The sequence below is a fragment of the Colobus angolensis genome, unplaced genomic scaffold (assembly GCF_000951035.1).
Source record: "Colobus angolensis palliatus isolate OR3802 unplaced genomic scaffold, Cang.pa_1.0 Scaffold463, whole genome shotgun sequence".
Taxonomy (NCBI): domain Eukaryota; kingdom Metazoa; phylum Chordata; class Mammalia; order Primates; family Cercopithecidae; genus Colobus; species Colobus angolensis.
This window is the reverse complement of record NW_012118077.1, coordinates 1,386,688-1,410,895: the sequence shown is the minus strand read 5'-3', so window position 1 is coordinate 1,410,895 and position 24,208 is coordinate 1,386,688. Positions and strand designations below refer to the sequence as shown.

General features: G+C 41.1%; 1 protein-coding gene across 2 annotated transcripts in view; it reads left to right on the top strand.

Annotated features, from left to right (window-relative positions):
- Positions 1-24,208, top strand: part of HS6ST2 (heparan sulfate 6-O-sulfotransferase 2) — a 372,545-nt gene that overhangs the window by 2,072 nt on the left and 346,265 nt on the right. The window contains exons 2-3 of one of the 2 annotated variants that reach the window (XM_011958256.1): positions 465-1,158; positions 2,005-2,523. In XM_011958256.1, the coding sequence (XP_011813646.1) occupies positions 731-1,158; positions 2,005-2,523 (947 nt within the window). In that variant the 5' untranslated portion in view covers positions 465-730. Of the gene's footprint in view, positions 1-420; positions 1,159-2,004; positions 2,524-24,208 lie in introns of those variants that run through there. The other variant, XM_011958257.1, reaches the window with a different exon arrangement.

The following is a 24,208-nucleotide window of genomic DNA, read 5'->3' as shown; positions in this document are numbered from 1 at the left end:
CAGGGTCCTTTTCCTGAAGGAACATCCATTCTTTCCCTGTTAATCCCTGCATCCCTGGTCCTGCAACAGAAAAGAGCCTTTCGGACACTGGAGCTTGAGGAAGATCCGTGCCTATTTATTAGAGAAGGTGGTGTTAGTATCAGGAAATAGGTGGATGGTGCCGGGTTTCTTGGGTTCAAACCCTGGGGCTCTACTGTGTGACCTTGGGCACGTCCCTACCCCTCTCTGGGCCTCAGTTTCCTCATGTGACACATTACCTTGGATTAGATGGTCTCACTCTGAGGTTTTAGCTATGTATCCACTCATTCAACAAACCTTTTGTGAGTCAAGCCCTCCTGCAGGCACAGGGTTTGGTACACAGGATTCAGCAAGAAGACAGTCTGTGCTCTAAAAAAGGTCAGATTCTCATTCTGTAATGCTTTTTGGTCATGCTGTCTTTCTATCATGCTGACTTACCTTTTCAGAAAATGCCCCCGCTTCCGCTGGAGAATGGAAATTGGCAAAGAGAGACGGAAAAGCTCCAATTTGCGCCTTTGCTATTTTAGGAGAGGTTGAAATTACGAGCCAAAGTGGAGTGATGCGCTAAGCGGAGTGACCTCCGTACTCCAAGAAAAGAGAAAACCCAGGTTCTCTGCTTGTGAAGTGGCTCGAGCTCTTAGGCGTGAGGCATTATTATATAAATTCAAGCTCGCTCGTGATCCTTAGTACCCTGAGTTGCCTGAAGGGGGGAATGGCACTGCCTGCGTGTGCAGTCCGGGCGTTCGAGCCGCCGCGGCAACCGGAGCGAGGAGCGCCCGCCCGCACCACCTGTCCCCGCCAGCATTCCAGAGTAGAGGCCGAATTGGCAGCGAGCCGGCCAGGGTCGGTCGCCGCCTCAGTTCGCGCGGGCCCTCCTAGGGGTGTGTCTCACGGATTCCACTCCCAGCCGCTCCTGGACAAGCCCCGAAAGGCGTCTTCTTCCCTGGCGGGAGCCGCGTGCGCCCCGCTTTTCGCGCTGCTGTCCCGGGGCCGCCGCAGGCGGATGCACGTCCTCAGGCGACGCTGGGACCTGGGCTCCCTCTGCCGGGTCCTGCTCACTCGGGGCCTGGCCGCCCTGGGCCACTCGCTGAAGCACGTGCTCGGTGCGATCTTCTCCAAGATTTTCGGCCCCCTGGCCAGGTACGTTCTAGGTGAAAGCGGGGTTCGCGTTCCCAGGCCAGGGTGCAAAGGTGCTGTACGGGGAGGGAAGGCAGCCGCGGTGGGTAGAGAAGGGCGCAAAGTTCCAGCTGGCCATTGGTGGCCAGGCTGGGGTCTCCGGAGGGGCGCGGCGCGCATTTGGCCACGCCGCGGCTCCGTCGCCACTGTTCCACTGGCACCGTCAGGGCAGCGTCTCCGCTAGCAAGTCGGGCTGCGGGCGGGCTCCTTCCTCCAGGGGAACTCTGAGCGCCCGGCTCCGAGCTCCCTCGAGGCCGCCTCCCGGGTGGGCAAGCGGGCGCGGGCGCGGGCGAAAGGAGGGCTTCGGGGCTTGCGGGGAGAAACCCGGACAGAGGTGTGCGCTCCAAAAGGGATGGGGGCAGAAGAGCCCGGAGAGTCCGGCGGGCAAAGCGGGATGGGGATGGGAGCCACCGAGAGTGGAGCGAGACACACGGGGGCCCGGAATGGGGGCGTGAGTTGAGGGAGGAGTGGGGCGACTGGGCCCGGAGGGGTCCCACTGGGACGAAACCCCGCGGAGGGGCTCTGAGGAGCTCCGAAGAGCTCCGGCGGGGGGAGGGGGCGAGCGGCCCGCGGGAAGGAGTCGGGGTGGGGGTGTGTGTGTGCCGCAGAAGCCACAGCGCTGAGCCTGCCGGGAAGGAAGGAAGCGGGGAAGGGAGCCGCCGCCGCAGCCGCCGCCGCCGTGGAGTACTCGGTGCGGAGGGGAGGGGGAGAGGGGCGCAGCGGCGGCTCCAGGGGGAGGGGGCGGTGCGGGGGCACGGGGAGCGCGGGCTGAGCTGCGGGATTGACGTAACGAGCTTGGGTTTCCCCCAGCGTCGGGAACATGGATGAGAAATCCAACAAGCTACTGCTAGCTTTGGTGATGCTCTTCCTATTTGCCGTGATCGTCCTCCAATACGTGTGCCCCGGCACAGAATGCCAGCTCCTCCGCCTGCAGGCGTTCACCTCCCCGGTGCCGGACCCGTACCGCTCGGAGGATGAGAGTTCCGCCAGGTTCGTGCCCCGCTACAATTTCACCCGCGGCGACCTCCTGCGCAAGGTAGACTTCGACATCAAAGGCGATGACCTGATCGTGTTCCTGCACATCCAGAAGACCGGGGGCACCACTTTCGGCCGCCACTTGGTGCGCAACATCCAGCTGGAGCAGCCGTGCGAGTGCCGCGTGGGTCAGAAGAAATGCACTTGCCACCGACCGGGTAAGCGGGAGACCTGGCTCTTCTCCAGGTTCTCCACGGGCTGGAGCTGCGGGTTGCACGCCGACTGGACTGAGCTCACCAGCTGTGTGCCCTCCGTGGTGGACGGCAAGCGCGACGCCAGGCTGAGACCGTCCAGGTGAGTGCGCTCCCGTAGTCGAGCGGGACTCGGGCCTAGGAGGACTGGGAGGCGCGGCTGCCCCAAGCCGGGGACCTAGCAGGCACCCTGGCGCCCGGGCGTTTGCACCCCGACTGGGCAGGTGCTGGGCACCCAGTAGCACACGTTCGCGGCGCTGTGGTGGCCTCAGAAAGGCTTTCCGCTCCGGCCCCGGACTGACCGTCTGTCTGTCCGCAGGGTGGCCTGCGTGATGGTTGGAAGAGCGGGAGGGGGGAGGCAGCCGAGAGGCCCGGAACAAGCGCCTCGCTGGCCGCTGGGACGGGGCATCACACTCAGTCTCCGCACTGGAGAGCCCTAAAGAGCCGCGCTCCGGGTGCAGCGTCTCTTGATACCTCCTTTCCTCTACTCTGCACCCGGGTTCCGAAGTCTCCTTTTAGCGCTCTCTTCCTCCTTTCGGCGCCCGCATTCTTCCCTCCCCCTTTTTTCTCGCTTCGCCTATTTGCCTTGTTCTCCCTCTTTCTCTCTTGTGCCCCAGATCTTGTCTGCTCCTGTTTGCTCGCTGTTTCCTTCTTTCCATTCCCCTCTTTCGCTTTTCTTCTTTTGCTCTCTTACCCTTTCTGTTTCTCTCTTCTTGCCAGACTTTTATCACCTCCCTCCTTCCCCGCTCTAGCTCTGCTCTCCCCGGGCTACTGGGTGTCCCTCTGTCGCTATTTTCCGACACCCAAGGAGAGCTCATGGTTCCCAGGCTTGCCTCTCACTACTGGCTGCATGAGAGGCATCCGTGGCTCTTTAGGAGTGCCGGGGTCACCCCGCGGACCGAAGGGCGGGTTGGGATGGTGCCCTGGACCCAATGTGGGGTTCAGCCACCAGGAGCCTCTCCTGACTTACAAAAAATACTTAAAAAGCCCGAGCCCGAGTCCCGGCATGGGGCGCTGCCAGCCCATTTTCTGTGAGCCTGGGCTGATGCGGTAAAAACTGATTTATTAATAATCTGTAGCCAGAAGCAAGGGTATTTTCCTTCCTTCAGACGCGATGTCCAGTTGCTGGAGGTCATGGAGTACTGTAAAGTGGGTGATGGTGGGGTGGGGGAAGTGAGTGCCATGGGGTGCAGTTGGTCCAGCCAGGGCTACTGTTTCGCAAGTCTCCTTAAAAGAAATCTGGGCTGAAGGAGAGAGTCTAGGAAGTGCACAAGGTGAGTTTCATGGCCTGGAGGCCTCTGGATAGGGTCACTGGGCCGGCAAGGACATGTCTGTGTCCCGCCCCCATCCCCCCGGGTGCACTTGTTACCCTGGACAAGGGGATGCTTTGCAGTTGACTGTCAGAATGCAACAACCAGTGTGGATTTTTCTGTCCATCTGCAGCAAATAGAGCCCTAGAGCCTTGACTTTCAGATTACCATTGAGATTTAGGGGGAACATCACCCCCTGCCTCTCCTCTTCACTCTCTCTTCTCTCAGTTTACAGTGTCCTTTCTCAAATGCTGGAATTGTGGCAGAATCTGCCAAACTTGTATTTCCTTTACAATACTAACAGATTGTTTTCTTCACCTCAAGAAAACCTTAGCCCCAGGACCTCAATCCATTGGTACAATTGTCTAAGTCATTGTCACAACAATATTCTGGTGTTTAAGAAGTTCCCAAACAATTTGGCAATATTGAAAAGAATTTGTCATACTGACAGACCTTGTAGGTGTAGTGAGAGGTGGTAATATTTAAAAAGCTCTTCTGGGCAAAAGTAGAATTCCACAGCCATGACTATAGCACAGAAGTGAAAACAAGGTCGTGGTCACCATGAAAGCCATGGCCTTGTCTGGAGTTCCATGGGACACATGCGCCTTTACTGATCCTTTTGAACATGTAGGTCAGGGTATGTTGTCTATAAACACACATTACTGATGTGGTCTAGATTATCTGTTTGGTGGCTACTGTCCTCTGGCAGATTCCTTCCCGAATTCTCCAGAAGATAACCAGGACCCCTCAAAGCCTCTTGGATTGTCCCAAATTGAAGCAAAATTATTTGAAATGACATAGGATTTTGTTGGTTATTAAAAGGGTGATGCCACAGTGCCATCTAGTCTAATCAAAGAAAAACCAGGTTCTAAAAAGTCACAGTTACTGGATTTTACAGTATTTGCAAAAAGGAAATAAAATTTGCTAGAGAAATGCATTGCTACCTCAAGGGTACCTTTTTATTTCATTCATTCCTGCCCACCTCCAGAAATATTCACCTTGAAGAACAGGGATAGCCTAGGGGTTCCAGAATTTCCCTGGATGTTGACAGATCCCTAGGGGTTGCAGGACCAGTTCTGTGAGTTCTGATAATCTGTAAGAACTAAGGTGTGCATGTGTGTATGAGAATGAGAGAGTGTGTGTATATGACTGTTGTATGTGTCTGTGCTAGGAGAAAATTTAGAGGTAAAGGCAGTTGCACCAGTGGTGAAATGTGGGGGTAAGAAACTGGTGTCTGGAAATGGGAGAGTCAGCTTTTGGGTGTTCCTGTGTCAAACAGCCTCTCCATGACAGCTGGTGGTCTCTGTGCTCCTCCCAACTGAGGGGAGCAACAGTTCCACCTTTCTGACCTGGGTGACCTGGGAGTTCAGACAGGTGGGCCTTAGTTCTAGGCCAGCCACTAACCGGCCATGTGACCCTTGACCAGATCCTGTGTGGAGAGTGCACTCCGGTTTGTGATAAGCATTCATATCCCTTATCTCTGGTATTCCTCTGTAAACTTACACAATCTTCAGCAAGAGGCCAGAGTGGACAAAAGTATCCCCATTTATCAGATGAGAATGAAGCCCAAAAAGGCTAAAGGGCTTACCCCGGTCACTGAGTTTTTTTCGCGGCACAGCAGGCATCTGTCTGACTGCAGTTCTGTCTGACTCCACAACCCTTGCTCTGTTGACTGCACCTTGATGAACAAGGGTTTTTTGCAAAAACACAGTAAGGTCTTTCATGTTAGTCATTCCCACAAAGTGAATGAACAGTCAATACATGTTGGCTGTTGTTATCACCTACATCATTATCATTGTCAGTCATTTTACAACATGTGAGTTTGGATGAGTTTTTGGGCCAGGGTTACCACACCCCTTGCGAGAAGAAAGGATTTCTACATCCCTAAGGCTTTCTATTCACTGGGGGTAGGTCTTGTGGCTAGATTGCAGAGGGGTCTTTCATTGCCATGTTGGGAATCCCTGCAAAGCTGAGCAGGATGGGAGCGGGCTGAGGCCTGGTTGGATGAGCTGCAGTAGGAGTCTTCAGCTGCGACAGGAACCACCTACTGACTCAACTCAGCCATTCATCCACATTACGGGGGGGGGGGGGGTATCAGAGGCTATTGTGGCTGCAAGCCAAGACTCTGAATCCTGCTTCCAGTGCTACCTTTGGGATGCTTCTGTGCCTCCGCGGATGGTTAAGTGCTTGGGTGATATATAACTGCTGAATAGAAACGACTGTGATCACGTTGCCTGGAGAGGACAAAGAGAGAGAGAGAGAGTGCTTGGCTGGTGAAAAGCTCAAGCTGTTTATTAAGAATAATATTTCTTTTTAAAAATCAGAAATTGGATTTCATCCATCTGCCAGTATGTTGTTTGCAGTCAACGAAGGGTCTTGCTCATTTTAGAATTTCTGAGACCATCTTTGAAAGTGTATCCAAACATTGTTGCTCACAAGCTGTTAAAAGTCCCAAATTCTGCAGGCTTTTCTCAGGTCAAATTTCCTCTGTTTGTAGCCAACTCTAGTGTGCCATTTGTTCTGTAGGGGGAATTCAGAACTGGGCTCAAAGAAATAGCACTAGCCCCCTTCTTCATCACTAGGTATCATGCTGGCCAGCATGCACAGAATGGGGTTGAGAGGTCAGGGTCCATGGCTATACAAGTCAAAGAATCTGATCATATTCACGTTGTACCCTAGACTTTTAGCATCTCTAAAAATTTTCAGTTTGGATGAGTGATTGAGCCAGGATTACCACACCCGTTGGGAGAAGAGCAGATTTCCACATCCCTGAGGTGTTTTATTCACCAGGGGTAGGTCTTGTGGCTAGATTGCAGAGGGGACTTTCATCGCCATGTTGGGAATCCCTGCAAAGCTGAGCAGGATGGGAGTAGGCTGAGGCATCTCGAAGGGTAATTAATTATCATCTTCAATCCAGCAGGATATCATTGATGGGAAAGAACTAAACAGTGTTTGTTTAGATGGAGAAAAGCTTTTTTCGGTCATTCTATTTTTTTTTTTTAAATTGTGGGAAAAGCTTTCTCTTTCCATTTGTTTTTAAAAGGTGGCTCTATTTTGAAAGAGCTGTAACTATAGAGTGTGTCTACCTGATCATGCCTCACAAGCCCACGCTTTCCCTCTTTCTCTTCCTTGATTTTGCAGTGAGGCAAAATGACACAACAGGCTTGTGGTATAGGCTGAGGCATTAAGCAGAATGGACTGTTACAGCCAATAGTCAGTACTAGTTGTGTGGTTCATCAGGCTTTTAGCTGTTGGGCTCTCAGCTTTACTTAGCTGAGGATACATTTCTTCAGCTGTCTTTGAGAGCTGTGGTACCATCTTACCTATTTCATAGAAGAGGGGGCGAAATCTACCATTACAATATCTGTAGAATGCCGGTAGTATTAATTAGCATCTTTGCATGGATGTCAAACATGGTGTTGGAGTCCTGACAAAGCTGTAAGTTCTCAGGTAGTACAAAAGGCTATTCAGAATTAATATCACTTAATAATAATTTTAGATCTGTGCTGTGTGGCAATTAAAATGCTAGAGCTTGTCTTTTATGGATATCAGTCATCAACTGAGGTAGTATGAAATGACATTAAAAGAATAGCCATCCCTTTTTTTCTGTCATTCATTAAACAAGATTTTGTGAAACTGTTCATTATATTCCAGGGACGAGACATCATTCTCTGTCTCACAGAGCTTATGGTAGAACAGAATAATTTGGTACTTTAGATATTTAATTAAAAATGAATTTTGTTTGAAAACAATTTGAAAATCAGTAATGTCTTTAAAATGTCATACATTTACCAGAATATACAAAAAATAGAGAAAAGTCCATTTGTTATGTTGTAGTTTGGGTCTAATCGGCAAAGCAGATGGAGTAACTATAGTGTCTCTGGCATAGTGCTAGCAGCTAGGGGGAGATTAGAGCCAAGATGAAACCAAAAAAGCCAAGATAACCATCTTCAGCCTCAAGTCCATAAAGATTAGCATATGAAGTGCTGGACTGTGTAGTGTAGACAGGTGCTGGGAGAGGAAGTTTAGATTTTGGACAAGCTCTTTCCCCTCCCTTGGTCTTAGTGTCTTATCTATAAAATGGGAAATTTAAAAGAGATGATTTCCAGGGCCCTTTCCTTTCTAAAGTATGAGGAACAGGTCAGAAAAAATAGACATCTTTTGAGAAGGCCTCTGGGAGTAGGAGAGTTGTATTAATTAGAAAGGAGGCATTGTGGGTGGGCATGGAGTCCTCATGACCTTTTGAGGTCCAGCAACCTCACCTAGGCAGGTCTGGCCAGACCCAAAAGGTTCATGTTTGGAGAAATAATGGTTAGGGAAGTAGAATGGGGTTGGGCTCCACTGCAGAGGACTTGAATGGCAATGAGCAACCCCAGTAAGTATGAGAAGCTCTTGGATGGAAAGAGTGCAAAAGAAAAAAAAAAAAAGAAAAGAAAACAAACCATGAAAGTAAATAAAGGTCGAAGTCTAGGTAAAGCTATCTCCCTGATATCTAGTCTGGAATGTAGGTGGTACCTGCCATCAAAACAGAGAGGTTGAGAAGGGGATCTAGTTTGGGCTGGAGGGTACTAAGGAGTCATGACTGATTCCTGTTGCCTAGATTTCTAGTGGACAGGCCTTATAAGGAGGTGACAACTGGGGCTCTGGGGCAGGTTTGGGCTCAGTCGTACATTTTATGTGGGAATCTGTGAACCTAGTTAATCTGAATTCACAATTGGCATTGTTATTTAAATGATAGCTGCAATTCACATACAGGACTCTTAGCCAAGGAAAAGGATGTTTGAATAAAGCAAAAAAGATCAGTAGTTACGATTACATAAAAATAAAATACGGTGATCTGTCAAAAAAGGCCAAAATGAAAAGGTTTCAAACTGGTAAAAATGTGCACAATTACAACGGACACAAAGGTGAAATCTTTACTGTACAAAAAACTCTTATGAATTGATTAGAGAATCAAAGGACATGACCAGACAGTATACAACATAGGACCCCCAGCTAGTTTGCAGATATGGAAAAACTGTTTTATTTCACTGGTACTAAAGAAATGCACATTTAAACATAGAATACTTTTTTTGCCTGTCTAACCCTGATTAAAACAAACAAACAAACAAAGCAAAACCCAACATATATCACCACCAAACAAAAAAAGTAGACAGTGTTGACAAGGGCATGGTAAATATCAAAAATCTCATACATTGTTGATGGGAATGTAACTTGAATGATCTTTTTGGAAATAAATAGTATAAACACAGAATATAAAAATATTTATTTCTATGACCCATAATTTCTTTTCTGGGATTTTGCAGAAAAACATACTTTTATACATGCTTTCATTCATTCACTCATTTATTCATTTATTCAGCAAATATTTATTGAGTATCTGCTCTCCCTGTGCTATGTGCTGAGGTTACGGGGAAGAACCAGGTAGATGTGGTCCCTGCCTTCATAGGAGTGGGAAAGATAGACAGAAAACAAATTATCAATTACTTAAAATTGTATGAAGTGCCATGGGGGGGAAGTACAGGATGCTATAAGAACATATACTAGGAGGCTAACTGGAGTTATTATAAGTGCAACAAATTGGAAACAATCTGAACATCTACATGGAGAAGAATGGTTCAAGAAATCTCAGTACATCCACTTGAAGGATTATTACAAAACCACTTAAATGTCCTTTGATAGAGCATGGAAAATTGCTAGTGATTTAATGCTAAGAGAAAAAGAGACAGAAAATTATGGACCCAGTATGACTACAATTATGTTAAAGAAAAAAAGAGAGTGAGAGAAATCATCTCCTACCCCTCACAAATCTAAGCATAAAAGACAGAGACTGGAAGAAAAAAATACTAGAATATTAATAGATCTATTAATGATTTGTTTTCTTATTCTGCTTTTCTGAAGGTTTTGAATTTTCTTTATTAGTCTACATTATTTATATAATAACAATAAGCATTAACAATTTTTAAAATAATGTTTTACTAAGCTGTGATTAATTACACACAGGTCTACTTTTTTGGTTCCTGGCTGGTTATTTCATTAGCTTCTTGATATCCTGGGAGTCCTTAATGAGAAGAGTAACCTCAGCCCAAATAAACCCTCAAACTGAAAGGCAGAGGTGATGAGTCAGACATTGCCTGCTGATTTTCAATAACTGGCTGTTATCATATTCCCACACAATGCGTGGAAATCTTTTTATACCAGTACGGTATAGAGCTACTTGAGTGAATTGCTATTGTTTCTTCCTCATTTATTAACTACAAATTTTAATTTATAAATTATATGGAACAGGAAGTTAATAGTGGTACAGTTGGAAATATAAGGCTTATTCTGCTCAGCCAGAGCCATCCGAGATAGTCTGGACTTTGATCTCCATGAGCTTCTTTCTTAGTGAGTTAACACCAGGGCTGATGGCCTGGCTGGAAAAGTTAAAATCTTGGGGTTGGTAAAGGGCTATAGTTTTAAACATCCATAACTGAGAGCTTAGGTCAGTTAGTGTATGTGTTACTCTCGTCCAGCAGAAAAGGAGAGTTCACTTTGCTAAGCAGCCCCCTACTAGAGAAGTTTCACTGCATAAGAGTATTACCCCCAGTTAACCATAAATACAGTTGATTAGAAATGTCATTGTCCAACTATTCCAGTATCTGAAGGACCACTCTACACACATATAGTGAGGTGCATAATCTTATTGTTGAAACTCCACTGAAACTACACCATAGGTACAAGTTGTTTTGACAGTGTAAAGAACGTGCTTCACAGTTGAAAAGCTAATATTGACGTTCTGTGACACACGAAATGAGGTATTTAGTCACCGAGTTTAAAAAGAAATGTATGGATGGGAATTTCCCCTTTTCCATTAAAGGATAATGAATAATTCACTTAATGATATATGTCCTCTAAAACAGTGTCCTTGTAAGCTTACGTAAATATTTGTCTAAACTTTAGTAAAATATTTGTTGGCAAAAGAGCTCTTCTCATTTTACTGGGTATTGAACTTTGCAGATTATTCAGTTGGTCTTATTGCATCCCATTTGTTATTTCTGCCATTTTGCCTCTAAAAACTGTGTTGAAGACGTTGACACATTTCAGAGCATTACACTAAATAAATCTGTCTTGCACATTCCACTGTGCTTTTTCTGGAATATTATAAATATTCAAATATAGGCACACATGCAGATTCAAAATAAAATTTAATACATGCAAATTGTGCATAAATTCCATATTTATAACTTGGCAATAGTTTTGAACTTGTTATCCTATGATATAAATGTATCAAATAGGAGCTCATGGGAATTATCAATAAATGTATTTTTCTGATTAAACTGTGGGCTCTTTTTCAGTCACAATTTAAGCTTCAATTCTGAGTTATATTATAAGAGAATAATTTGCACTTCATCTACTCTGAATTGTCAAGAATCATGTTCTTCCCCAATGTAAGTGTCTGCAAAGAGTACTTCTTATTCAGTTTGATTGCTTTTTAAATTTTACTAGCAGAGATGCCCTAGTGAGTCTGAGAGAATTGGTCTGTTTCTTGTGAAGAGTTTAGTTCTAATGAATCGGTTCCATGCACTATTCTGTACGAATACAGAACAATTGAAATGGGCAATGTATTGATTTACAGCAAATGGATTAGGCCTGTGTGCACCATTCCTTGCATTAATTGACTTTCTCCCATAACAGTGCTAATAACTACAAATCTTCAGTATAGTATTAGCTTCAATTTACTCATAAAGATCCTTGGGTTTTTGCTAACTTACTACAGGAGAGTCAATACAAGCAAAGAGTATTTAGAAATTGACTAGGGTGACCAAGTTACATCATACAACCCAGAAATTTTAAAAGGGCTCTTTGATCATGGCAGCCAACTCTTCAGTTATTACAATAAATAGGAGTACAATAAATAGGAGTTGACTAAACTCACCAGTGAAGACCTAGATTATCACAATGGATGAAAATAAAAATCCAGCTATATGCTGTGTATAAGAGACAAAAGTAAAACATAAGAACATAAAGCACACAAAAAGGATTGGAATAGGTACACTATGCAAACACTAGCCAGAAGTAAACTGATGTGGCTATATTGATATCAGACAAAACAGACTTTAAGGCAGAACCATTGTTGGGGATAAACAGGATCACTGTGTAATGATTAACAGTTCAGTTTTTTTTTCAGATAACAATTCTAAACTTGTATATGCTTAATACCATAAGTTTGAAACGTATAAAGCAAAAGTTGGCAGAACTAAAAGCAGAAATTATAAAATCTGATTTATTTTTCAGAAATTGATAGGTAAAATGAACAAAAAATGGATAAGGATACAGAGGATTTGAACAACATGATTAACAAGCTCAATATAATGGGTATATATATACACACACATATACATCTAAAATACACATGTACACACACACACACACACACGCCCACATATATATATTTGCACCCAATTGGAAGAAGACACACTCTTCTTAAGTGCATATGGAACACTTTTGAAAATAGACCATATACTGAGCCCTAAAATTAGTCATGAAAACTTCACTGAATGAATTATCTTGTAGACCATACTATCTGATCATATGCAGTGCTTAAACATTGGATGTTGTGTTATACCTGAGTGCATGTGAAGGAACGTTAGTAGTTTGCTATATTCGTAAGTATTATGATTCCTCCACTGACCACGTAACGTTTCTTAATTGACATACAAAAGTGAAGAACTTCAAGACTTAGGTAGTTTGACCCAGGTAACTTGGCGTGATTTTCCATGAAGATCTATTAGTATTTTGGGGTGCCTACTGAGCCAGGTCCTGTGCAAGGAGCATATTATGTATTTTCTCATTTAATTCTCACAACAACCCTCTGAGGTAGACTTTTATATATATATACTTTAAGTTCTAGGGTACATGTGCACAACATGCAGATTTATTACATATGTATACATGTACCATGTTGGTGTGCTGCACCCATCAACTCGTCATTTACATTAGGTATATCTCCTAATGCTATCCCTCTCCTCTCCCCTCACCCCACGACAGGCCCTGGTGTGTGATGTTCCCCACCCTGTGTCCAAGTGTTCTCATTGTTCAATTCCCACCTATGAGTGAGAACATGTGGTGTTTGGTTTTCTGTCCTTGCAATAGTTTGCTCAGAATGTTGGTTTCCAGCTGCATCCATGTCCCTACAAAGGACATGAACTCATCCTTTTTATGGCTGCATAGTATTCCATGGTATATATGTGCCACATTTTCTTAATCCAGTCTATCAATAATGGACATGTGGGATACTTCCAAGTCTTTGCTGTTGTGAATAGTGCTGCAATAAACATACGTGTGCATGTGTCTTTAGAGCAGCATCATTTATAATGATGCTTTGAGTATATACCCAGTAATGGGATGGCATTTTTTCATGTGTCTGTTGGCTGCATAAATGTCTTCTTTTGAGAAGTGTCTATTCATGTCCTTTGCCCACTTTTTGATGGGGTTGTTTGACTTTTTTCTTGTAAATTTGTTTCAGTTCTTTATAGATTCTGGATATTAGCCCTTTGTCAGATGGGTAGATTGCAAAAATTTTCTCCCATTCTATAGGTTGCCTGTTCACTCTGATGGTAGTTTCTTTTGCTGTGCGGAAGCCCTTTGGTTTAATCAGATCCCATTTGTCCATTTTGGCTTTTGTTGCCATTGCTTTTGGTGTTTTAGTCATGAAGTCCTTGCCCATGCCTATGTCCTGAACGGTATTGCCTAGATTTTCTTCTAGGGTTTTGATGGTTTTAGGTCTAACATTTAAGTCTTTAATCCATCTTAAATGAACTTTTGTATAAGGTATAGGGAAGGGATCCAATTTCAGCTTTCTACATATGGTTAGCCAGTTTTCCTAGCACCATTTGTTAAATAGAGAATCCTTTCCCCATTTCTTGTTTTTGTCAGGTTTGTCAAAGATCAGATGGTTGTAGATATGTGGTATTATTTCTGAGGACTCTGTTCTGTTCCATTGGTCTATATCTCTGTTTTGGTACCAGTACCATGCTGTTTTGGTTACTGTAGCCTTGTAGTATAGTTTGAAGTCAGGTAGTGTGATGCCGCCAGCTTTGTTCTTTTGGCTTAGGATTGACTTGGCAATGCGGGCTCTTTCTTGGTTCCACATGAACTTTAAAGTAGTTTTTTCCAATTCTGTGAAGAAAGTTATTGGTAGCTTGATGGGGATGGCATTGAATCTATAAATTACCATGGGCAATATGGCCATTTTCACGATATTGATTCTTCCTATCCATGAGCATGGAATGTTCTTCCATTTGTTTGTGTCCTCTTTTATTTCGTTGAGCAGTGGTTTGTAGTTCTCCTTGAAAAGGTCCTTCACATCCCTTGTAAGTTGGATTCCTAGGTATTTTATTCTCTTTGAAGCAATTGTGAATGGGAGTTCATTCATGATTTGGCTCTGTGTTTGTCTGTTAATGGTGTATAGGAATGCTTGTGATTTTTGCACATTGATTTTGTATCCTGAGACTTTGCTGAAGTTGCTTATAAGGAGATTTTGGGCTGAGACGATGGGGTTTTCTAAATATACAATCATGTCATCTGCAAACAGGGACAATTTGACTTCCTCTTTTCCTAATTGAACACGCTTTATTTCTTTCCCCTGCTTGATTGCCGTGGCCAGAACTTTCAACACTATGTTGAATAGGAGTGGTGAGAGAGGGCATCCCTGTCTTGTGCCAGTTTTCAAAGGGAATACTTCCAGGTTTTGCTCATTCAGTATGATATTGGCTGTGGGTTTGTCATAAATAGCCCTTATTATTTTGAGATACATTCCATCAATACCTAGTTTATTGAGAGTTTTTAGCATGAAGGGCTGTTGAATTTTGTTGAAGGCCTTTTCTGCATCTACTGAGATAATCATGTGGTTTTTGTCTTTGTTTCTGTTTATATGATGGATTACGTTTATTGATTTGCGAATGTTGAACCAGCCTTGCATCCCAGGGATGAAGCCAACTTGATTGTGGTGGATAAGTTTTTTGATGTGCTGCTGAATCCGGTTTGCCAGTATTTTATTGAGGATTTTTGCATTGATGTTCATCAGGGATATTGGTCTAAAATTCTCTTTTTTGTGTGTGTGTCTCTGCCAGGCTTTGGTATCAGGATGATGCTGGCCTCATAAAAAGAGTTAGGGAGGATTCCCTCTTTTTCTATTGATTGGAATAGTTTCAGAAGGAATCGTACCAGCTCCTCTTTGCACCTCTGAGGTAAATGTTTTGAAACCCCAGTTAAAGATGAGAAAACAGAGAACTGGACAAGATACAGAACCTGCTAAATCTTCACAGCTAGACAGTATTGGAGCGGGCATTTAAAATCAACTGGGATATTTGGCCTGTCTGATATATTTTAGTGTCTACTAAATTCTCAGACAAATCTCTAGAAACCTTTCTCTTTTCTGTGGCTATGTCTATACAAGCTAAGTGGAATGGAGACCTGAAGTAACTATCTGGAGATATCAAGATCCAACATATTAGCTGGTTTTTAAAAAACACCTTTGAAAAATTTAATAAAAGTCACTCTTTCAAGGTGAACTCTGCAGGTCTTTTTTCCCCTCTTAAAGATTTAGATGCCCAAGTTATTTTGAATGGTTTTTACATTGAAGATTTACACAGAAGTATGATGTTTTAAGGGAAATAAAAAAAGACGCTGGAGAAAAGATTCAGGTTTTCTTTTTTCAAATAAGAAAAATGAAGACCTTAAATGTATTTTAATTTCTACCCCCTTGTAGACTGCTATGTGGTACATACATTATGCAAAATTTTTAAGAGGCCAAAGAATCTTGCTTCTTTTAGAATGTTGGCATTTGTGTCATTAGCAGTTAGTTGCATTACTTTGACCAATTGTGACCTGTTTCTATAAATGACCATTGCTTTTTGCTGCATTTGGTCAGTGTAGACACAGCCTTTGGAGGGTAGTATAAATGAGTTCAGGCAGGGCATCTCTTGTAATCTGGGAACAGAGAAGCCAGTGAAATAAAGATACTTTCTTTCAAAAACCAAGGGAGGAGTCCCAGATGAAATGAATCCTGAAGCCTACTCTTATTTTAGGGGCTCATCATGAAGATAAGAATCCATTTTGTTGCTGAAATAACCAAATAAGAGTAGCACATTCCCATAGGAGTGACCATTCTCTTCCTTTTGGAAGAGGCAGCTTTAGAAAAGTGCCATTATGCAAAGCTGGAGGCCGTAAAAAAGTGCCATTAAAGAGAATGCAAATTAGCATGGGCCTACTAGCCTGGCAGGCATTATTAATGTTGGAGGCAAATAAATTAGGTTGAAGGTATGGAAGAACTATGAAAAGACAACCAGAGGCCAGTGTGACATTGGGCTGATGGCCACTTCAGCTGATGCCTCATGGCTGAGACTTTGCTAAGTGGAAGATTAACTGACAAAACAGCTTGAAGGTTGACGAACTATTTGAGCTCATTGCCAGATACTCTAGAGGCAAAAATACTTATTTTTGTGGTTTGTTTTTGCTGAAAGTGGCACAGTATGTTCTAAGAGTATAATAGGCCAACTCCAACTCATTAAAGCAATATTGAAATGAAGCATATTGGTGTGAATGGTGCGTAGTAGACTATTTATGAAAAATTACTTCAATAAAAAACTTCATGAACATGTAAAAATGATTTTATGTATAAATACACCATAAGATTTATGAAAGATAATTATACTAATATGAGAATATGAAGCTGAAGCAAGGTATTATTAAACAATTACATTGTTGAACAAAATGGTCTGTGAATATTTCTGCTTTTAGGTAAGGATCTATGCTTTGCATCCGCCTCCTTCAGTTTGTTTTTTTGTGACTTAAGCAAATGAAAAAAATAAAAAAGAGATCATTTTAGCATTAGTATAGCATTCTACAATCTTCTGGAAGCTTTTGTATTTATTGCTATACGTGTGTACATTAAATCTGCATCTCCCTCTCATTTATATGTTTATGAAGTTATAAAGATATACACATGTGCACACAAAATAATTAAGCAAGTGATGTGTGTTTGACAATGATTGGTGACTTAATGCCAGTTAGAGGGGGTTAAAAAAGAACACTTGCTTTCTTAATCCAGTTGTTCCCATGCTTTTTGGTTTATGTACTTAAGGAGAGAACCCATTTAAAGTGCCAGAATTTGCATACATGCAGCTTTGACTGAGACTTCTATTTAATCCAGTAGTCTTGAAAAATTATTAGTGAGGGTTTTAGAGACCTACATGTCATGAGATCCATTAGGACTGGGTTTATTTCTGGATTCTATTTTACTTGTCTATAAAGTTATCTTTAATCAAATGATACACAGTCTTGACTACTGTTGCTTTGTAGCTAGTTTTGAAAGCAGGAAGTGCGAATCTTTTATTTATTTTTTCTTTCTCTAGATTGTTTTGACAATTCTTGGCACCTTGAATTTCATTGTGAATTTTAGCATCAGCTTATCAATATCTGCAAACAAGCCGGCTGGGATTTTTTTAGGGATTGTATTAAACCTGTAGATGAATTTCAGGGAGTATTTCCGTATGGACAATATTGTTTTTCAATTCATAAACATTGGCTATTTTTCCGTTTGTTTAGGTCTTTAAATTCTTTCAGTGCTAATTTGAAGCCTTTAGATTGTAAGTTTTGAACTTATTTTGTTAAATTTATTTATAAGTATTTTACTCTTTTGATATTATTGTAAATTGAATTTTTTTCATTTTTGGATTTTTCATTGCTGCTGTATAAAAAGGTAATTTGTTTGTTTGTTTGTTTTGCAATGGAGTCTCTGTCGGCCAGACTGGAGTGCAGTGGCACAATCCCGGCTCACTGCAACCTCCGCCTCCCACGTTCAAGCAATTCTCCTGCCTCAGCCTCCTGAGTAGCTGGGATTACAGGTGCATGCCCCATGCCTGGCTAATTTTTGTATTTTTAGTGGAGATGGGGTTTCACCATGTTGGCCAGTCTGGTCTCAAACTCCTGACCTCAAGTCATCTACCCGCTTTGGCCTCCCGGAGTGCTGGGATGACAGGCATGAGCTACTGTGCCCGGCCGGTTAATTTTTCAATGTTGATCTTGTATGCTGCAGTCTTGTTGAATTCATTTTTAAGTTCTAATAGTTTTTCAGAGTATCCCTCAAGATTTTCTATACACAAATGATAGAGTTTGGATGTGTGTTCCCCACAATCTCATGTTGAAATGTAATCCCCAATGTTGGAGGTGGAGCCTGGTGGGAGGTGTTTGGATTATGGGAGCAGATCTCTCATGAATGGCTCAGTACCCTCCCTGTGATAATCAGGTCACATGACATCTGTTTGCTTAAAAGAGTCTGGCACTTCCACCTCTCTCTCTTGCTCCCTCTCTTGCCATGTGACACACTGGTTTCCCTTCACCTTCCACCATGATTCTAAGCTTCCTGAGGCCCTTGCCAGAAGCAGAAGCCAGCACTATGCTGTCTGTACAACCTGCAGAACTGTAAGCCAGATAAACTTCTTTTTTATGTTACCCAGTCTCAGACATTCCTTTACAGCAACACAAATGGATTAATACAACATGCTTATGTTATCTGTAAATAGATACCTTTATTTCTTACTATTCAGTGTTGATGAATTTTATTTCCTTTTCCTGCCTAACTTCCTTGTCTAGAATCTCCAGTAAAATGTGAACTACAAGTGGCTATAATGAGCTCCTTTATCTTGTTTTTGATCTCAGGGGAAAGCATTCAGTCTTTCATTCTTTTTATTATTTTTTGAGACAAGGTCTCACTGTCATTCAGGTTGGGATGCAGTGGCATGATCAGAGCTCACTGCACCCTCAACCTCCTGGGGCTTGAGGAAACCTTCCACTTCAGCCTTCCAAGTAGGAAGAACTATAGGCAAGGATCACTACGCCTGACTAATTTTTAAATTCTTTGTAGAGACGGGGTCTTGCTATGTCTCGCAGGCTGGTCTTGGACTCCCGGGTTCAAGTGATGTACTGCCTCGACCTCCCAAAGTGTTGGGATAACAGGTGTGAGCCACTGCTCTCTGCCCAGCCTTTCACTATTAAATATGTTAGCTCTAGGTTTTTCCTAGGTGTCTTTTATCAGATTGAGGAAGTTCTCTTATTCCTAGTTTGATGAGTGTTTAAAAAAAATGAATGAATGTTGGACTTTGTCATAATTATTCTGCATTTCTTGAGATAATTGTGTTTTTTCTCTTTGTTTTTTATTTATTATTATTATTTTTTGAGACAGGGTTTCCTTTTGTTGCCCAGGGTAGAGTGCAGTGGCATGATCATGGCTCACTGAAGCTTCAGCTTCCTGGGCTCAAGCAATCCCCCCACCTCAGCCTCTTGAATAGCTGGGACCACAGGTGTGCATCACTATGCCCAGATAATTTTATTTTTTATTGTAGAGATGGGGTCTCACTATGTTGCCCAGGCTGGTCTCAAACTCCTGGGCTCAGGAGGTCCTCCTGCCTTGGCCTCCCAGATGCTGGGATTACAGGTTTAAGTCACCACACTCTACCTCTTTATTCTATTGATATAGGGTTTTACATTAATTTACTCCCAGGTATTAAGCCAACGTCGCATTCTCTTGACAAATGCTACTTAGTCATGGTGTATAATCTTTTTTTATATATTGCTGGATTGCTTAGATTTTCTTCTAGTATTTTCATAGTTTCAGGTCTTATGTTTAAGTCTTTAATTTTGAGTTGATTTTTGCACATGAGGGCTAAGGGTACAGTTTTATTCTTCTGCATGTGGCTATCCAATTTTCTCAGCATAAATTATTGAAGAGGTTGCCCTTTTCCCAATATATATTCTTAGTGCCTTTGTTGAAAATCAGTTAGATGTAAGTACACAGATTTTTTTTTCTGGGTTCTCTACTCTGTTCCATTGGTCTGTGTATCTGTTTTCATATCAATATCATGCTGTTGTGGTTACTATAACTTTCTAGTATAATTTAAAGTCATGTAGTGTCATGCCTCCAGCATTGTCCTTTTTGCTCAGTATTGCTTCGGCTGTTCAGGGTCTTCTGTAGTTTCATACACATTTCACAATTTTTTTTTTCTATTTCTATGAAGAATGTTATTGGTATTTTGACAGGGATTGCATTGAATCTGTAGATTGCTTTGGGTAGTGTGGACATTTTAACAATATTAATTCTTTCAATCTATGAGCATGTGATGACTTTCCTCTTTTGTGTGTTCTTCAATTTCTTCAGAGTTTTATTGTTTTTATTTTACTTCCTTGGTTAAATTTATTCTTTTGTTTGTTTGTTTGTTTTTGTAGCTGCTATAAATGGAATTACTTTCTTGATTTCCTTTTCAGCTAGTTTGTCAGTGGTGTATCGAAACACTATTGACTTTTGTATGTTGATGTTTGTGTCCTGCAACTTTACTAAATTCATTAAATATTTCTAAGATATTTTTGATGGAATTTTTAGGGTTTTGTACATATAAGACAATGTCATCTGCAAACAGAGACAGTTTGACTTTCTCTTTTTCAATTTGGATGCATTTTATTTCTTTTTCTTTCTTTCGCAAATTTTATTTAAGGTTCAAGTGTGCATGCGCAGGTTTGTTAGATGGGTAAATTGCATGTCACTGGGGTTTGGTGTACAAATGATTTCATGACCCAGGTACTGGGCATAGTATCTGACAAGTAGTTTTTCAACCCTCATCCTCCTCCCACTCTCCACCCTCAAGTAGGCCCTGGTATCTATTGTTCCTCTCTTTGTGTCTAAGTGTACTCAGTGTTTAGCTCTCACTTAAAAGTAAGGACATGCAATATTTGGTTTTCTGTTCCTGGGTTAATTTGCTTAGAATAATGGCCTCCAGCTGTATCTATATTCATAGGAGACATTGGTCTGTAGTTTTCTTGTGATGTCTTTGTTTGAATTTGGTATTAGAGTAACACTAGTCCCACAGAATGTGTTGAGACATATTCTCTCCTCTTCTATTTTTTTAAAGAGTTTGTGAAAGCTTGGTGTTAATTCTTTTTAAATTTTTGGTGTAATTTACTAGAGAAACATATGGGCCTGGGCTTTTCTCTGTGGTAAGTTAAAATTATTTATTCTATCACTTTACTTTTTATAGTTCAATTCAATTTTTTATTTCTGTCTGAGTTAATTTCAGTAGTTTATTGTCTTTCTGGTAACTTGTGTGTTCTTTCCAAGTTATCCAGTTTATTGGCATACAGCTGTTCATAGCATTACCTTATAATTCAATTTATTGTTAAAGGATAGTATTTATGTCCCCTCTTTCATTCCTGATTTTAATAATTGAGTCTTTTCTCTTTTTCGTTCAGTATAAGTTCTGTTTTATCAATTTTGTTGATCTCTTCAAAGATTCAATTTTTGTTTTCATTGATTTTATTCATTCTTTTTCAACTCTCAATTCCCTAGAATCTATAGTATTTCTTTTCTTCTGCTTGCTTTAGGTTTGGTGTGTTCTTACCTTTTCAGTATCTTATGATACAAAGTTATATTAGTGATTTGAAATTTTTCAAATTATAGCTGTAAATGCCTATATTTTCAAAAAGAAAAGATTTTAAATCGCTTCATTCCATAAGCTTTGATATGTTTTGTTTTATCCCATAGGTTTTGGTATGTTTGGTTTCATTTTCATTTGTATCAAATAATTTTCTGATTTCCTTTGTGATTTTTTTCCTTGACTTATTGGTTATTTTGCAATGTGATGTTTAATTTTTCACGTATTTGTGAATTTCCCAAATTTCCTTCTGTAAATGATTTATAGTTTCATTCCACTGTAATTGGAGAACATATGTTGTATGATTCAGCTATTTTAAATATGTTGAGACTTCACGACCAGTCTGGGCAACACGGCAAAACTCTATTTCTACCAAAAATACAAAAAATTAGCTGAGTGTGGTGGTGCACGCCTGCAGTCACAGCTACTCTGGAGGGTGAGGTGGGAGGATCACTCGAGTCCTGCGAGGTGGAGGTTGCAGTGAGCCGAGATTGTGCCATTGCACTGAAGCCTAGGTGACAGAGTAAGACCTTATCTGGGAAAAAAAATATGTTGAGACACATCTTATGGCCTAACATATGCTCTATCCTAGAGAATGTTCTGTGTGCATCTGAGAAGACTATTTTGCTGTTGGTGGTGGAGTGTTCTATAGATGTTTGCTAAAACTTGTTAGTTTATTGTGCTGTTTAAGACTTCTATTTCTCTATTGATCTTTTTCTAGTTGTTCCATCCATTATTGAAATTGAGATATTGAAGTCTCCAATTATTATTATTGAATTATCTATTTTTTCCCTTCAGTTCTGTCAGTTTTTACTTCATGTGTTTTAGGGATCTGTTGTTAGCTGCACATATATTTATAGTTGTTATGTTTTCTTGATACATTGTTTCTTTATCATTATAAAAATTCTCTCTCTAGTAATTTTGTAATATTTATTTTATCTGATATTAGTATAGCCATTCCGTATTTCCTGTGGTTCTTGTTTCCGTGATATATTTTCTCTTCTTTTTCCTCTAAAGTGATTTCTGTCTTTTTCTATCTATAATATGTGTCTCTTGTAGACAGCATATAGCTGGATCTTTTTTTTTTTAATTTCATTCTGGCAGTCTGTGCCTTTTGATTGGATTGTTTCATCCATCTACATTTAACAATATTAGTGATATGGCTTGATTCACCTTATTTTGATTTTCTATATATCTCATGTCTTTTTTGTTCCCCTATTGCTCCTGTACTGCTTTGTCTTATATTAAGTTAATGCTTTCCAGTGTAACATTTTAATTCCCTTAATGATTTTCTACTGTATTTTGTTGTTATTTTCTCAATGTATTCTCTAGGGATTAATCTATATATATTAAATTATCAGAATCTACTTCATATTTATAGTAACTTAATTACAATAAACACTATAAGTGCTTTTTCTAGATAGCTTTGCTTCTTCTTCCCTCTTTTTATGCTGTATTGTTATAAATTTTACTTCTATACATGTTACAAATTCAGCAGCACATTGTTATAATTATTAATGAAATTTTATGTCTTCTAAAGAAGGTAAGAGAAGTGAGAGAACAAGTATATTTATTAAGTTTCTTATAAACCATGTTATGTATCATTACTGGTTCTGTTTGTTTGTTTCTGTGCATTTAAGTTACCATTTTGTATTTCCTCACTCCAGTACAGTCTTGCTCCAAAACATTTCTTTTGGTTTGTTATTGTCATATGTTAAATGTATATATGTTATGGTCCCAACAATACAATTATATACATATTGTTTTATGATTGCTTTTCAAAGTTTGTTGTGAGAAAAAGGGAGTAAAAATGCATTTATATTGTATTTTATTATTACATTATTATATTAGTATTATTACTCCATTATTTTGTTATTACATTATCTTCAAATGAGCTGATTTTTTCTTTCATGTGGACTTGAATTACCACCTAGTCCCACGTGCTTTCAGCCAGAGAATTTTTCTTTATTATTTCTTGTGATGCAGGACTGTTAGCATGAGATTCTCTCATGCTAACATGAGATATTTTGTTTTCTGTGAATGTCTTTATATTGCTTTCAGTTTTGAAAATGTTTTTGCTGGATATACAGTTCTTAGTTATTGGTTTCTTTTCTTAAGCATGTTGAATGCCATCCCACTGCCTTTGTCCTCTATTGTGTCTGATGAGAAGTTAGCTGTCAATGTTATTGGGGTTCCTCTGTGTGTGATGGGTCACTTTTCTCTTACTGCTTTGAAGAGTTTCTCTTTCTCTTTTTAACATTTTTAGTATGGTATGTCTGTGTTAGGATCTCTTTTTGGTTATCCTACTTGGAGTTCATTGAGCTACTTGCATGTGTAGATTAATTTTTCCTCCAGCATAGAGAAAGAAGGTATTAGCCATTCAGATTTTTTTTTTCTGCTGCTTTCTCCTTCTGGTACTCTTCCTTTAGGTGTATGCTGGTGTGCTTTTTGGTGTACCATAGTTCTCTGAGGTTCTGTCCATTTTTATACCTTCTTTCTCTCTCTGTTTTCAGATTGCATAATGTCTACAGAAATATCTTCAAGGTTGCTGATTATTTATCCTGCCAGCTCAAATTGTCTGCTGAAGCCTTGTAGTAATTTTTTTTTTTCTGGTTGAGACAGAGTCTTGCTCTGTCACCCAGGCTGGAGTGCACCGGTGCGATCTCGGCTCATTGCAACCTCTGTCTCCCTGGTTCAAGCAGTTCTCCCACCTCAGCCTCCTGAGTAGCTGGGATTACAGATGCACGCCACCATGCCCAGCTAATTTTTGTATTTTTAGTAGAGAGAGGGTTTCACCATGTTGGCCAGGCTGGTCTCCAACTCCTGGCCTCAGGTGATCTGCCTGCCTGGGCCTCCCAAAGTGCTGGGATTACAGGCATGAACCACTGTGCCCAGCCCTTGCAGTACATTTTAAATATCAATTATTCTTTTCAACTTCAGAGTGTTCATTGGTTTCATTTTTATAATGTCTATATTATATAACATAGACATTATATTATAGAAAACATAAAAA